At 48.5% G+C, this 15664-nt stretch overlaps 1 protein-coding gene across 1 annotated transcript in view; it reads right to left on the bottom strand.

Moving 5' to 3' along the window:
- Positions 1–15664, bottom strand: part of myripa (myosin VIIA and Rab interacting protein a) — a 33842-nt gene that overhangs the window by 1774 nt on the left and 16404 nt on the right. Inside the window, exons 5-15 of the mRNA XM_031562795.1 lie at positions 14187–14323; positions 9497–9577; positions 8469–8566; positions 6198–6278; positions 5737–5883; positions 4481–4646; positions 3638–4218; positions 1383–2939; positions 1197–1256; positions 677–871; positions 203–364 (exon numbers count right to left, since the gene is read on the bottom strand). Coding sequence (XP_031418655.1) covers positions 203–364; positions 677–871; positions 1197–1256; positions 1383–2939; positions 3638–4218; positions 4481–4646; positions 5737–5883; positions 6198–6278; positions 8469–8566; positions 9497–9577; positions 14187–14323 — 3265 coding nt within the window. The remainder of the gene's footprint in view (positions 1–202; positions 365–676; positions 872–1196; positions 1257–1382; positions 2940–3637; positions 4219–4480; positions 4647–5736; positions 5884–6197; positions 6279–8468; positions 8567–9496; positions 9578–14186; positions 14324–15664) is intronic.

Here is a 15664-nt window from a genome sequence, read left to right as displayed (position 1 = left end):
GGAGTAAATGGACAGAGGTGTGTGGGGTGGAGTAAATGGACAGAGGTGTGTGGGGTGGAGTAAATGGACAGAGGTGTGTGGGGTGGAGTAAATGGACAGAGGTGTGTGGGCAGAGGCAGGCAAAGCACAGCAGACCCCAGTGCAGCGCCATGCAGTGTAGCAGGGCTGGGTCTGAAGACAGAAGCATCCAGGCAGAACGCACCTGGAGCTCTGACTGCTGCACCTGGGCTGCGGCCGAGGCCACCTGGTCCTCCAGATGTGCCAGCTCTCTCTCGGTGGTGCTCTGGCCTATGCGGCGCGCACATGCATCCAGGTCACTTAGCTCCCCCTCCAGGCCGTACACCGTACTTGCAGACACATACACCTGTGACAGAGGACATGATTGACAGGCAAAGGTGTAATAAAGGCAGTCTGGTGTAATAAAAGTGTGTTTGCGCTCCTGTTTAATTGCCGCCATAAATTGTATGTGTCCCTAAGGCCTGATTGAGCATGATTAAATATCTTTATTTAAAAAGCTCCACCTCACACACACACAGACACACAGACACACACACACACGCACACACGCACACACGCACACACGCACACACGCCCACACACACACACACACACACACACACCAAACACACACACAAACACACACACACACACACACACACAAAAACAGCTTGCTCACATTCTCCTCCAGCTTGCTGAGCTGCTCGTTGAGCTTCCTGCTCTGGCCTGGGGAGAGGCTGGGCAAGGGCCTGCTGGCCGAGGGCCTCACTGGCTCCTGGACGCTCCCCTCCGCCCCCTGGATCAGTTGCTCGGTGGCGTTCAGCACGCGGAGCATCTCTGTGGTGACGCTGCGCAGCGATGCAGCCGAGTATTTCTATCCCAACCAAACACACAGACCAGAGATGTATATACACACACGCACACACACAGGCTGACAATCAATATCTATTACTAATACATATCTGGTAGACCCATATCTATATAATGTATATGAACTGTATATGTTTCATAGAAAGGTCAAAGATAGGAAATAAAGCCAGAGAAGAACATCATTTGGTCGGCACATACAGTAATGCCGTACAAATGCATTTGACATTTTAGACAGACATTTTTATTGTTTATTTCAGAAACATGAATGTCAAACATTTGTCGACCAAATATGCCTGCAGCACCTAGCCTTTTTGCCACTATTATCTCACCTGCTGGAGCATATTGGAGATTAATTGCAGGTTGTGCTCTAGTTCAAGGCCATACCTATCCTAACATAGCAGAGAGGAAGGAAGGAAGAGAGAAGCCAGAAGAGCAGAGGATTTAAAGGAGAGAATGAGGACAGCAGTAGCTCAAGGAAGGTTAGTTGCACGCATGCTCAGCTCCGGTCAGCTTACTTTTTTAATGTCGTCCGGAGATGGGTACGGATTCGGGTCGGACGATGAGCTCTCTTCAAGGAACCCTCTGGCGCCGCCGTCCCCAGCCACTTTGTCACTCACGGTGGCCATCTTTACGCTCTCCCTCTCCTCTTCCCCAGATTTCTCCGCTTTTTTCTCCTGTGGAGGTATTTCCTCTCCCCTAGACTGCCGGTTCTCCTTGACCTCCATTTTCTTCCTCACCCCCTCCTCTTGACAGCCTTTCTCGCTCGCCTCAGGCCTGTCGAGATGAACTCTGACGGCCCTGAAGGTAAAAGACTCCTCCTCGCTCTGCACCTCGTGACAGGTGTCTTGCTCCGCCACCGCCGCCGCCGCCCCCTCTGAAACCCCTCCATCCTGGACCTGGCTCCTTCCCAGCGGCTCCCTCTGTTCCACGCATGGCTTGGCGTTCGATTGGTGCGCTCCTCCCCTGAGCTCCTGCTCCTCACTTCTCCTCTCCCCCTTCGCTAGCACCTCCTTCTCAGAGTGGGCCTTCTTACGCTTCCCACCCAGCTTGTTCTGATCCCCTCTCTGCCACACAGACGGAAGTAATCTGTTGTTGTCTCCGTCATATTTCACCCCACCATCTCTTCCTTTGGCTGTCTGCGCCTCAACGTTCCCTTCCCTGCCCTTCCGCTTGCCACTCAAGGCGTCATCCCAACTTTCCTTTCCCTCCCCTCGCTTGTCTCTCTCCACCTCCCCCGTCGCCCGCACCTCCTCCGCCTTGTCCTCTCCGATGTCCATGGCCTCGATTTTACACTCCACCCTTTCCCAGGCCTCTGTGCTTTTCTCGATCTCGATCTCGGACGACCTGACCATGTCGTTCAGGATCTCGTCTATGCTCGCTCCCTCGGACTCCGTCTCGGACGTGTGTCGGACGTGTGGCCTCCCCTCCCGCGACCCCCCGGACAGGCCGCTCAGCGACTCCCACCACGTGGGCTCCACCGAGGCGAGGCTCATGTGGCGAGACTGACTCCTCGCCGTCGTCGGGATCTTCTCCCCGATGCCCTGCACCTTAGCTCTGACTGACAGAATGTACTTCTGCCCCTCTTCCTTCACCTCCTCCATGTCGATGTCCATCTCGGCTAGCCTGTCACCGCTGATGCTCGTGTCCCCCTCGGCTCCCGTGTTCCCGTCCCCCTCTACCTCCATGTCCCACAGGGCCTCTCGCGCCCTGCTCTCCCTGCCCTCTGCCTCACTCTCCTCTGAGCTGCCGTCCTGCCGCTTCATCTTCTCGTCGAGTCGGTCCAGCTCTTCCTCGGTGGAGGAAAAGTGCGAGACTTTGCTGGCCAACTTCTGTAACCTGGAGGTGAGCTCCTGGTCCAGGGATCTTCTGGTCTTGGTGGTCTCCGGGGTCTTGTAGATGATGTCTCCCGGTTGGCATTGTAATGGCTCGGGGGTCATGTAGCCGGAGCTCAGAATGTCCGGGGTCTCGGTGTCCGACGTGATCCCGTCGTCGGACGTGAGGAGGACGGGCGGCGTCTCCTGCATCATGTTGCGCATCCTCACCAGATCGTCCAGAGGCAGGGTGCTGTACTCCTGTTGGACAAGCATCGATGTGATGAGGGGCACGAGTGTATATCACTTTAAGACTGACATTTTTACACACTGATGTCAATTCATCGAGAACTAAAACAAACTTAAGTAAGAATGTCATCATGCAACGGTGACATCTTAAACTTTCATCGCCAAGTGAGCAAAACAACCCACAATAACAGAAACAAGAACTCGAGTCCTTTACATCTGCTGCCCTCACACACTCCTTGCGGTACGAACACATGCCAGCGACGCGACGGAAGCGAAATTCTAAATCCCATTCATTTCTGTCGGGAGGCAAGCCATTGTGACGTCGACGATCGACTTTGGTTTGAAAATTGCAGGACTATGGCGTCGTTCGGTTGTTAAATTTGCTAAAAAGAAAGGCTTGTATGGCCTTGTAAGGGGTTGTTGTTGTTGTGGTATGTTACATATTTAATTCTGGGCTTACTTTAACAGAATGACAGTTTTGATATAAACACAAGTGACTAGATAGTCTACTAGCTGGCTAGCCTGCTAACTAGCTCTCTAGTCCAGACTGTTATGCTATTTCCACAAGCTACGCCACGCGCACTCAAAGCGATGGAAGCGCTTTGCGTCGTTGGCATGTGTCCGTACCGTTACTCAGGAAAACAATCCACCCTACGAAGGTCCCCTGATGTTCCCTAAGTCACTTAGTGCAGTCCTGAGTGCTCTCTCACCGGTACTGAGGAGGAGTATGGTGTCAGCTGGGTGCTGTCGTCCAGGTGTTCCCTCCTGCTCCTCCTCCTCCTGCGCGTCCTCGTGGGCGTCACCGTCTGCGCCTCGTCCGCCTCGCTGCTGTCCGCCGCGTCGGGGTTAAAGTTCATGTCGATAATGCTGGGCCGGCGGAGGGGCGGAGCGTGGAGTTGCACCAGGGACGCCCTCTTCTTCAGCAGGGACAGCAGGGGCTTGTGGTACCTCAGCCTGGCCCCGTCCATGCCCACCTTCATCGGGGCGGCACTGTCCAGGTCGGAGCCCGCCGTGTCCGTCCCGGTGTTGGCCTCCTCCTGCGTCTCCTCCTCCTGCGTCTCCCCTTGCGTCTTCATCTTGCGGCGGAACTCCAGCAGGGCGCCCCAAGCCCCGTCCGGCTCGGCCTCGGTGTCGGAGCCCATCCGGTCGTAGGCCGAGACCACGCCGGACTCTTTCTCCAGCACGCTGAACACCAGGCTCTTGCGCTTGGCCAGCAGGCTGGGCCGGGACAGCAGCGTGCTCTGCTGGGCGATCCAGTTACCGTCCGGGCTCTGCAGCACTGCGGACGCGCCTCCGAACACCCGGGGACAAACACACACACACGGACACGCAAACACGCACACACACACACATAGACAAGCACAACCACACATGCACACACTCACACACACACACACAAATAAACACAAAAACAGACACACAAAAACGGAAAACTTTAGTCACAGTACTGCAGAGAGTTGCTGCGTAGAAAATATCTTAGCTCCACCATGTGGTCATTTTTTTTTATATCACACCAGAAGCACATCACTCAAAGAGGACATCTAGGCTCTTACTAGAGTTGTCCAGCCTGTCGACACTCTTCCAGGTGGGCTTGATGGGCAGGCCGTCCTTCTTCAGCCCATGCCCGGGCGGCGCAGCAGGGGTGTCCTCTACGTTCTGCGGCTCCGTGAACGGGTCCGGGGTTCCGTCGGTGAGTAGGGAGAAGGCCGAACGGGACCTCTGGGAGGGGTAAAGAGGACAGACGCAGGGTGTGTGTGCTAGTTAGCGGAGATGACTGATGACAGACGCAGTGTGTGTGTGCTAGTTAGCGGAGATGACTGATAACTCCGGGCCATAGCCAGGGCACCGTGTGAGAACAGCGAATTACAAGGTCATTGCTACACACACATGCACACACACACACACACACACACACACACACACACACACACACACACACACACACACACACACACACACACACACACACACACACACACACACACACACACATACAGGGACACAAGCACACAAACACAAACATACAAACACTCACACAAACACACACATACATACACATATCCCTAGTAAACTGATTTCAAAGAGAGTACAGGCTTTTCTTTCAGGGACTTCTTTCAGTGAAGACTTCATGTTTACAGAGGATTTAATGAGGAATAGTAGAAGCTCAAGGAGATTAGCGATCATTTGCAGGAGCTTTCCCTCCGGCGCCCCTTCTGTGTGAGTGTAAAAACTAGAAAGAGAACTCATTACACAAGAGCAGAGAGTTCTCCCATCACAGATACCTGCAGCTTCTCACAAATGCAGTTTTACTGTCAGATGGCATGGCCCTCCTCCTCCTCCTCCTCTAGGAGATCTGCTCTGCTAAGGCATTTAGCTGCAGTGCTAATCTTAGCCGCCTGACTGTGATATTCAGGCACAGTCAGCTGAGCTCGATGTATCCTGACAGAGCAGCAACTAATCTCTCAGGGAGGGCCGAGCCCTCCGGAAGGTCGACGGGACACCTGAGCGAGGGGAGAGGTGTTAAATATCCCCTCATCTCATTTCATCTCCAGCGCTGCGTAGGCAGACAGGCAGGCAGACAGGCAGGCAGGCAGGTGTGGCACACATCCAGAGGCGAAGCACACACGCCCTCTGCTGCTAAAAAGCCGCCAGCAGCCACGACCGTTTAGCCTCCTGGTCTAAAGTGTTTGACCTCCAGCCCTTATGACTGATTGTTTGGTCCCCTGAGGGGGATAAGAGCCAGGCGCGTGTGTCTCCGTGACATGAGCCGGGGGTGGAGGGTGGGGAGGTGCTCAGGGGAGGTGCTCACCCAGAGGGAGGACTTGAGACTGGTGGAGTTGACGAGGCTGCTGTGGGTCTCCGCCTCGGACGTCAGCAGCTCGCTGTCCTGATCGGGAGGCCACTCAAGGTTATAATCCCCCTGCATGTCCGAGAGATCTCTCCTCCTGCGGATAATCTGAGAACAGAGGACTGGGATTACGGCACGCGGACTGGGATTACGACAGCACTGGATAGAAGAATAAGAAATGGTGCATTTACAGTCAGATTGATGTTTATTCAGCAGATGCTCTAACCCAGGGAGATATATACGGTAGACTTGATAGTATGACAAATTATTATTACCTTGGTCAATAAAATCATGGTAACATATGGATAACATGCTTACATATATCTATACCTATACAAACATTTAAGTGCAGATTTGGACAAGATACTACACAAGTAGTGAAACCTCCTGCCTGGCTGTGTCTGTGAGCTGATGCCACTTACTTTATGCACGATGGTTGTGGCCAGTTCCTCGATCAGCTCCTCCCGGTTCTCCTGCAGATACTGGGCCTCCTTCTGTTTCTCCTTCAGAACAGTCAGAGCTCAGTTTAATGTCTTTCTCTCATTTTTTATCTCATGCACTCAGAGAAAAACAGGCTCTTTGTCTTTGTCATTGAAGAACCATTAAAGCAGAGTTCTTCAACTGGTGGCCTACAGACTAGCCACACTCACAGTGTACATTTTGTACTGGTCCTTTGATGGGTTCTTGCCAAGCTAATTAAAAAGACAAAATGGATTGTCATTTTGTACTGAGCTTATAAAACAGGACAGTCACTCCTATTTCTTATCAGCGTTCACAGGCAGTTATAATTAGCCGTCTACAGTCGGAGTGCAAAAGGCTACTCAAGGGCAAGCAAGCTGCAACCGCTCATCTCACTCTGTGCCATCGAGAAGGCCACACGTGTGTTCCTGTGAACTCGCCATGCACTGTCTATCTTACTCTGGCCATCATGAAGGCCACACGTGTGTCCATGTGAACTCGCCATGCACTGTCTATCTTACTCTGGCCATCATGAAGGCCACACGTGTCCATGTGAACTCGCCATGCACTGTCTATCTACAGTTCCTTTCATGTGCAAAGAAGAGAAGTTCATGAAAAAGACACTGTTAAAAAGCGAGTGATTGAAAAAGTTCCTGTTTGATCTGGAGGCAAGTCCATTAACTACTGCAGCTCCCGTTGCGCTATTAGTCACGGGCTTTTAGCTTGTTTCACCCAAGTTATTATCTGCGGTTATCCACTGTATGCCTTTAATGTGGCAGAAAGATATAATTTCAGCTGAAAAATACCTATCCTTTGAATAACATTTAGCTCTGCTCATGCAAGTCATTTATAGCCTGGGCTAATGACTGGCCAGTACCAGCACCACCGCCTGCCCACTGGCACGACCCCTCACAGCCCCCCCTTCACCGCCACTGCCTGATGCCAACTGCTCCTCATGCAAGCAGATGTGTTCTGAATGACGAAAGAGTAAAACGCATCCTACATATGGATGATTTATGATTATTGATATAGTTACATCATTCTGACATTATGTAACTTCGACCATTCCCTTGGCCTGCAGGCAACAGTGGGGACGACGAGCCATGGTTGATTGACTGATTACCCACACCTGGGGATGTGTGTGTGGGTGGGGGGGAATAAAGAGGACCTGTTGACACCTGTCACTCCCTCTCTCAGCATACAGACATCAAACACTTGTCATGTCCCTCTATTGTGACGGGGGGAAAAAGTATATCTGTGTTTTCTAAAAGTACTCAACAAATGACTCATGTGTATCACTATCTATCTCTCATTAGTCTCCTTACCTTATAAATAATGGCGCTTTGTCTTGTACCACAAAACGTGCAACTGACACTTCTTTACATTAAGCTCGGCATTTAAAACCGAATCACCTGACTTGGAGGTGCAGGCACAAATACTGGAGATCCATGCTTAACAGATCACTCTGTACATTCTTTGTCAGCTTCCTATACTCTCTCTTTCTCTCTCTCTCTCTCTCTGTCTCTCTCTTTCTCTCTGTCTCTCTCTCTCTCCGCTATCCTTCTTACAGCTTCTTTAAATTCCCTCACCCTCTGAAGTTCGACACACATTAGTCACTGGCCATCGGATTACAGTGGACCAATCAATCAGCACCTATTTTCCATAATGGTCCATCTTATATCATCAAATCTGATGGAAAATCATTGGACAGTTTGAATGCCTCATCCTTAAACACGGGTATGGATGGTTTTAACAGACTGCCAAATGTAATTGGCCACTCAGCTTCAAAAGCCTGCTCATGTGAAACACCTCAAGGCTACTCCTCCATCGACAGGGCGTTTATAATCCCAGTCCCTCTGAATCTGTCCTTTTAGAAAGACAGTCCTGCAAATGTTTGAATTCTGCACACGCCTGATAAAGACTCATTCACCCCACAGTGCACCTTCCTAATATTCCAGGAAATCTGAGATCACGTGAAGAGACGAAGAGACGTTTTTTGTTTAAAACAGCTCATAGCTGGACTGTTAATATTATTTTTATTATTACAAAATACTATATATATTCTGTATATTATTCCATACAATTTCATATCATTTCAATCTGTGTGTCTTCCATTGCCTATAGTTGCATATAGTTTCATCAGCACTGTTCACTGTTACAGTACTTATGAATGAAATCTGTCAACCGCATGAATGCCACTAAATATAGATCTCTAAAAGAAGAGTCCGTCTTACTTGGCTGTCGGTGTACGCCTCGGCCTTGGTGATGGCCTCGTCTATGGCCTCCTCCGCCACCCGCAGTGCCACAGTGATTGTGTCAGCCATGTTGTGCTCTGCGCCGGAGGGGGAAGACGTGTCGAGACCAAGCAGAGCAGATATTATTAACGGTATAAATGATTCAGGAAAAACACCAGGAAATGCGCATACGGAAGCAGTGGCAATATTCTTTTAACCCCCGGAGCATTGTACACTCACAAGAATGCCTAATCTTACAAAAAAAAATCAAATGGTTAAACAAATTAAAACACAACGTTATATTTTGAAGAATTCTTCACAGGATGGAAGGTTTTATTCACAGGATGGAAGGTTTTATTCACAGGATGTCTCAATTGCTTTGCCTCATGTTACCTTTCACATGCACAGTAAGTCACCTATTCACAAAAACTAAATAAAATAGAAATGTGGATTGTGGGCAATAGAGGGAGAGTAAAGGTTTCACTAAGAGATGATCTAGTCTGATTTAGCCTCTTCGAATATCCCCTCTAACTCTAAAGAGAGATCACATCTTTAAAGGAAGGTCTATCTAGCTGTAAATCATCTTAGAAAGTCGCCTTCTGATTAGCTGACTTCATCACATGATGCTCTTTGTGACTACACAATGTCACCAACTGCAATATTAAAAAGTCTAGTTGATGGGCTGTGGCAAAGACTATTCCATGGTGTTCTTCTTGGTGACGTTAACACAAGAACACAAGGTTTAACAACGTATGTGAGATAATCAACCATTTCTTTGAATATCCTTACAATATGTGATAAACTTGAACACAACCTGTTCCTTGTTCCCGTTTCCTTGATGTTTACTACATATTCAAGGTTTGAAGCTGACAAGTTTGTGACTGACAAGATCTGACTGTGTGTTAGCAATGATGACACATGGCTAGGGGGACTGAGAGGGACTGAGAGGGACTGAGAGGAATTGAGAGGGACTGAGAGGGACTGAGAGGAATTGAGAGGGACTGAGGGCTTTTGTGTGTTAAACTCACCTTCGATTTGCTTGTAGAACGCTGAGTCACTGTCACACACACTGCCTTCATTGCCGGTGCTCTCCGCATATGTGCTCTCCTCTGCACACAGGCAAAACACAGGAGCGCTTCTGTTAGCAATGATAAGGAATAGCAACCACAATACATGGTCAGCTCTCCAATGGAGGAGCTCCAACCATCAAAGTTGCTCTTGGGAACTGGATCATGATTTTTTGCTAATGAAAAGAAACTGGTGAAAACTAGATGATATAACACACCTGCCATGATCTGTTTTATATCCACCACAATGCACCACAATGCATCCATGACCTCCTCATGACAAACCTATTAGTGTGGTACTTTTGGTCGTATCACGAACTGTGCACCAACACATAACAATAAACTAATGTGGAGGATTGTCAGACGCATAAACCATTTCCATCATATTAAGGACCAAAGCTGGAGGCGGACTGCACTGAAATGTATTAGATTTCCAAACCCACCATAGCCGCAGCCTTATGAATATGCGTACATCTGCTGCTGCTCAATGCCAGGAATTAATAAGATAAAATGCAAACTGGATACAGGCCTTTTGACAGGGATTAACTCTCCAGCTCTACGCTACATTCTGCTGTCAATATAAACTCAATCCATAATTCCTGGAACAGAGTTTAACTTAACAAAAAAAAAAAGCCCAATATGTTATTAGCCAGCCTTTACTTACAAAGCTCCCCACAGTGACTTGCTTCATCTTGAACTCCCTAATTCGTTGACTTTCAAGTTTCAACTTCAATGACTCGTTTCTTTTTGGGGCGATTTCCTAAAAACTTGACAGCAAGATGTGGGATTTGAATCCCACCTGGGCGGAATGCAGATTTAGCGATGAAATATTAAAGTGGGGGGTTTTAACACCAGGGCACAGATGGGAGGGCACACAGCTCAACTGATGGACACACACACACACACACACACACACACACACACTTTCACACACACACACACACACACACACACACACACACACACACACACACACACACACACACACACACACACACACACACACACACACACACTCAGGCTCCACTGCTCCTCCTGTCAGGAAGAGGACTGCTTAGCTGGGGCTGCTGATTTGTGATGAGCTTAAGGGGCATCCGATGCTGGAGACAGGGGCGCTCCCTGCTCCTGCTGCTGCTGCCAATGCTACTGCTGGATGGCAGTGACTGTGTGGGATGTCATCTCCTGCTGTGTAACAGAAGCAGACAGTCTCACCGGGGCCAGCGTGAGGACAGATCTTCTGACGGATGAAATGTGACACTCTAATATGGCTTTCCCGCCATGTAGAGATGTCCCCAAAAAAGAGTTTTCTTTGTGTGTGTTTGTGTGTGTGATAAGTGAAGGTCAAGTGTATCTTTGTCATCCCAAACAGCTTTGAGAAACGGCAGCACGCTTAGAAAACACACTTATCTGGATGAACACATCCAGAGCAGTTACCCAGTCTTCACCATGAATCCCACTATGTTCAGCAGTTCAGTTTTACACAGACCTGCAGGAGGCAGTTTCTTCCTGCTCAAAGGGTAGTTCACACCCACACACACACACACACACACACACACACACACACACACACACACACACACACACATAAAGGAGGCAGTTTCTTCCTGCTCAAAAGGTAGTTCTTTATGCTCGCTGTCAGTCTCGACATGCGCTATCTTGTTGCCAAGGCCATCTTTTTCATCCCCATCCCTCTGTTTCCAAGGGCTCGCATGACAGTCACAGCAATCCCTCCATCTCCTCCCTCTGTTGTCTCTCACCTCCATTCCACCCAGTATCTTGAGTCGCTCTGGGAATCCAGACCCTCACATAGCCTACAGCAAACAGCCTTAGGGGGGAAGCTCTGTGGAATGACTTGATAAAAATGTGTACTGACATGCCACAAGCCCAGGTGACCCAACAAACCCAGGATCATCACAGTCTCTCCCTTTCTCTCTTTCTCTCTTGTACGTGCGTGCTCTCTCTCTCTCTCTCTCTCTCTCTCTCTCTCTCTCTCTCTCGCTCTCTCTCTTTGGGTTTCTTGTACATAGCGTGGCACAATAAAGTCAGGTAACCTTGCACGGCTGCTGTGACTGTGAGGTTTTCTTTCAGCGGGGGCTGTGTGTTCAGATTGAAGCAGCGGGTCCCTTTGAAGTGCTGAGGTCAGAGATAAAAAGAGAGGCGGACTGCTGACTTCAAGTGCACCAGAGGAGGCGCGGTATGGTCCTGACCATCTCTCCAGAATTCAGATGAGCGCCATACCATGGTGAAGACTTACGATAAGGGTAGGATCCTAAAGGGAAACTGGAATAAGAGGGAAAATACAGCCCTCCAAGAGAGATAACTAGTTTGAGATGTAATCCTGTAATTCTATCCAATTCATTTGATCTCAGATTCCCCGCATCTGCACTGCAAGAATGGGACATATGGGCCCGGGGTTATAACATACTGTTATATGTTATTATATATATAGCAAGTCTGCTGCTATCTCTGGACAAGGAACCCAGCATCTTCAGATGTTAAAGCACCTCTCACATCATATATGCAAGGATGTACTTTTTTAAATCAGGCGGACTTGACTGAGGCTTCCAGGTGAAGCAGGTTTGGTCCGGACTGCTGGCTGCATGGGAGACGTCTGATTAAATGTAATGATGCTGCTGGAGAAGGTGCTGGGGGACAGACGGGTCCGGTCCCACTCTCCCGGCGCAGGGCTGGGGCCAATTACTGCCATCAGAGGCCATCCTTCACAAGAGAACAAAAACGCAACACCCCAACCCTCTGCCGTCATAAAAAAGATCCAAAAGTCCAAATTGGCCCAAATTTTTTACAAAATCAGACCAAAAAGAACAAACATCATCCACTAGGCATTAATCGTGATGATAAGAGTCCTCTTTCTTTTCATTGCTATGAGAGAGCTTTGGGTATCTTAAAAAAGCACTTCAGAACTTGAACCATTCCTGATTAACATTTCTAAGAAGAAACACACCTTATACCCACAGACACATTACACCAAGCAGCACTAATAACTCTGTCTGATTTACTATGCCTATAATTACGATCTTTCAGCATTTTCAGTCACTCTAGCAGCATTGCCAGTGCACTGTATATATTAACGGAGAAACGGATGGCCAAAAAATGATCCATTAGGGGCCTTGTAAAATACACACATGACCTTTTCTCCACAAACATGACTAATTCCCTCCAATCCCCTCTGCTGGGCTGAGCAAAGCCAGAGGCCGTCAGACAGAGGGGGCGAAGCCTGCGAATGCTCAACTTCAGTGCTCAACGCACAACACCACTGCACTTACACGTAAAGTGGGAAACAGACATACATGCATACACGCATATATACGCACATGTCTAGACATGTGCATATACAGACAAACACACAGGAGCACTATTCACTTGCATATATATATACACACACACACACACACACACACACACACACACACACACACACACACACACACACAGTACACTCATATGCATATGCACGAGAACACAGTGCCACAGACACAAGCACAAACATACACATACATGTATGCACACGGATGTACAAACGAGTGTAAGCTCACGTGCGCACACACATACAGGCAAATAGATACACACACACACACACACACACACACACAGTGTGTCAGAGTGATCAGCTACCAACTGCGGCATGATCCTGGCTTTGGCATGGATGGCTGAAGACATTTACACACACACACACACACACACACACACACACACACACACACACACACACACACACACACACACACACACACACAGACACACACACACACACACACACAATTACACACACACACACACACACACACACACACACAATTACACACACACACACACACACACACACACACACACACACACACACACACACACACACACACACACACACACACAATTACACACACACACACACACACACACACACACACACACACATATCTATATATGCACACACACACAGAGTGAGCAGAATTCAGATTCCAATCCTAGCCGGGAGGGTGGGGAGTTCTCCTGGCCCCGGAATCCTGCAGCTCCTGCTGCGTAATCTGGTGAAGTTGTTATGTGAAATGAAAGCCTCCAGGCCCTTAATCCTGTTCTCCCTGCACCACACTGCTTCGCTGCCATCCCACAGAAAAAACCTCCAACACCACAGCACTCAGGAGGACAGACTGCAGGATATCTGAAAGCTCCAAAACCGCAGGCGCGGCAGCTGCGTCGATACACAGCCGCACTCACTGTAAACAGGACCTCTCGTGGCCATTTATCAATAGCACTATCCCTGTCACCATATTAAATGGGTAAAAAAAAAAAACATGCATAAAAAAGTGTTTTTTTTGTATTTTTCCAATGATTTAATGGATTCGCCATGATGCGGTACAAGCACTGTCATAGGTTAGAGGCTGGACATATTTTAAGCAGAAACTAGGTTCATTACCATGCAAATGTATGCATTGGTGATATTAATCATATTGCATACGAGCGTGTGATGCATGTATATACGCTCTCTGGTTTCACAATTACGGTGTTGAGCATAAGCAATAATTCCCCCCTACCCCTCCACATATCAGAAAAATGCTTTAAATAAACATTTAGTTAACGTGAGTGTGTGTGTGTGTGTGTGTGTGTGTGTGTGTGTGTGTGTGTGTGAGAATACCTGTTAGTTCTGCCAGATTTCCTTGCTCGGCAGCGTGCTTCCTGTACAGTGTCTTCAGCACCTTGGCACTCCCGAACCTCTTAAAGCGCCGACGCACATTATTATAGTACCACTCCAGGGACTGGGTCTTCAGCAGCCTAGCAAACACAAACACAAACACAAACACATCTAATGAATTCACTCACGTGTGCCTGCCTGGGTCTCAATGAGACTCTACACACAGACTCTACACTAGGAAGTAAAGCCTGAGAATCAAGGTGACCTTGAATCCTTATTCCCCTCAATCATTTCATTTGCTTTTAAATGTGCAGCTAAATGTTTAGTGCTCTTTCAAGCTAAAAGGACTATAATAGGTTGATTCAGCTGTTGATGTCAGCTTTTCAGAGGAGATTAAGATCGGAATGAGCTCGACACTGATAGACAGTCTTCTGAACCAAAGACATCAACACAGAGCGGCAGATATACACACACACGCACACGCACACAAACACAAGCACACACACACACACACACACACACACACACACACACACACACACACACACACACACACAAACACAAACACGCACACAAACACAAACACGCACACAAACACAAGCACACACACACACACACACAAACACAAACACGCACACACAAACACACACGAATATGGCATGTACTCTGAATATGGAGTGTGAGTGTGACAGCGATAACACACAAGCCTGGGGCCAGCAGTCCCTCTAGGGTAACCTGCTCATCTCTGACTCAAAGGTACAGAGGATGCTGTGTTTATGTAACCAGTGCAGGGGAAAGCCTGCCGGCCAAAAGAGCCTATTATTAGTTTACCTAGTGCCGTTTCGTTCAAATCAATTAGGGTCACCCAGCTGAAGTCCCTATGGTAAGGAGACCGGTAGTCCCTTGGCATACGCGCTTGCTTACGCAACACGAGGGCAGCGATGGTTCGCGCAGCAGGCTCATAGCACAGTGGCGGGGCTTATGACACAGCGAGGTTAAAGGTTAAGCATGGGACCATCAAAGCACTGGAGCAGCCTTTCTGTGGCGCTGGGGGTTCACCAGGCCTCGTCTGACACGGAGCAGCCGTCCTCTCTCGGCCCCCGTCATAAAGCTTTGTGGTTTTAATACGCCGCTCTGAAGACAGATCAGGACAGTTCCCACCACTGGTGCTATTTAGGGAGCGCTGTCTTTTGCGTCTCCAGCTAATGCATGATGCATAATGATTAGATGAGTCATTTCACATCAATGCTCCTTTAGTGAGTAAACACAGTATTATCTCAATCTTGTAGTCTGTCTTAAAGCAATAGAGGCTTTTCTACTTGCTCTGGCTAGAGTTTGTCTAAGACATGTCCAGGGAAAAATATGGTTGTGTCTCCCTGCTTTGGCTGGTCTGTAGCATACAAATATATAGCGTTGAAATGAAACGGAGATCTGAAATCACCTAAATTAGTGTTACGTTCTTACATAAACACTGTTCTGAA

Source organism: Clupea harengus, chromosome 25 (assembly GCF_900700415.2).
Source record: "Clupea harengus chromosome 25, Ch_v2.0.2, whole genome shotgun sequence".
NCBI lineage: Eukaryota > Metazoa > Chordata > Actinopteri > Clupeiformes > Clupeidae > Clupea > Clupea harengus.
Note: the sequence above shows the minus strand (reverse complement) of the source record. Positions and strands in the feature narration are given on the sequence as shown.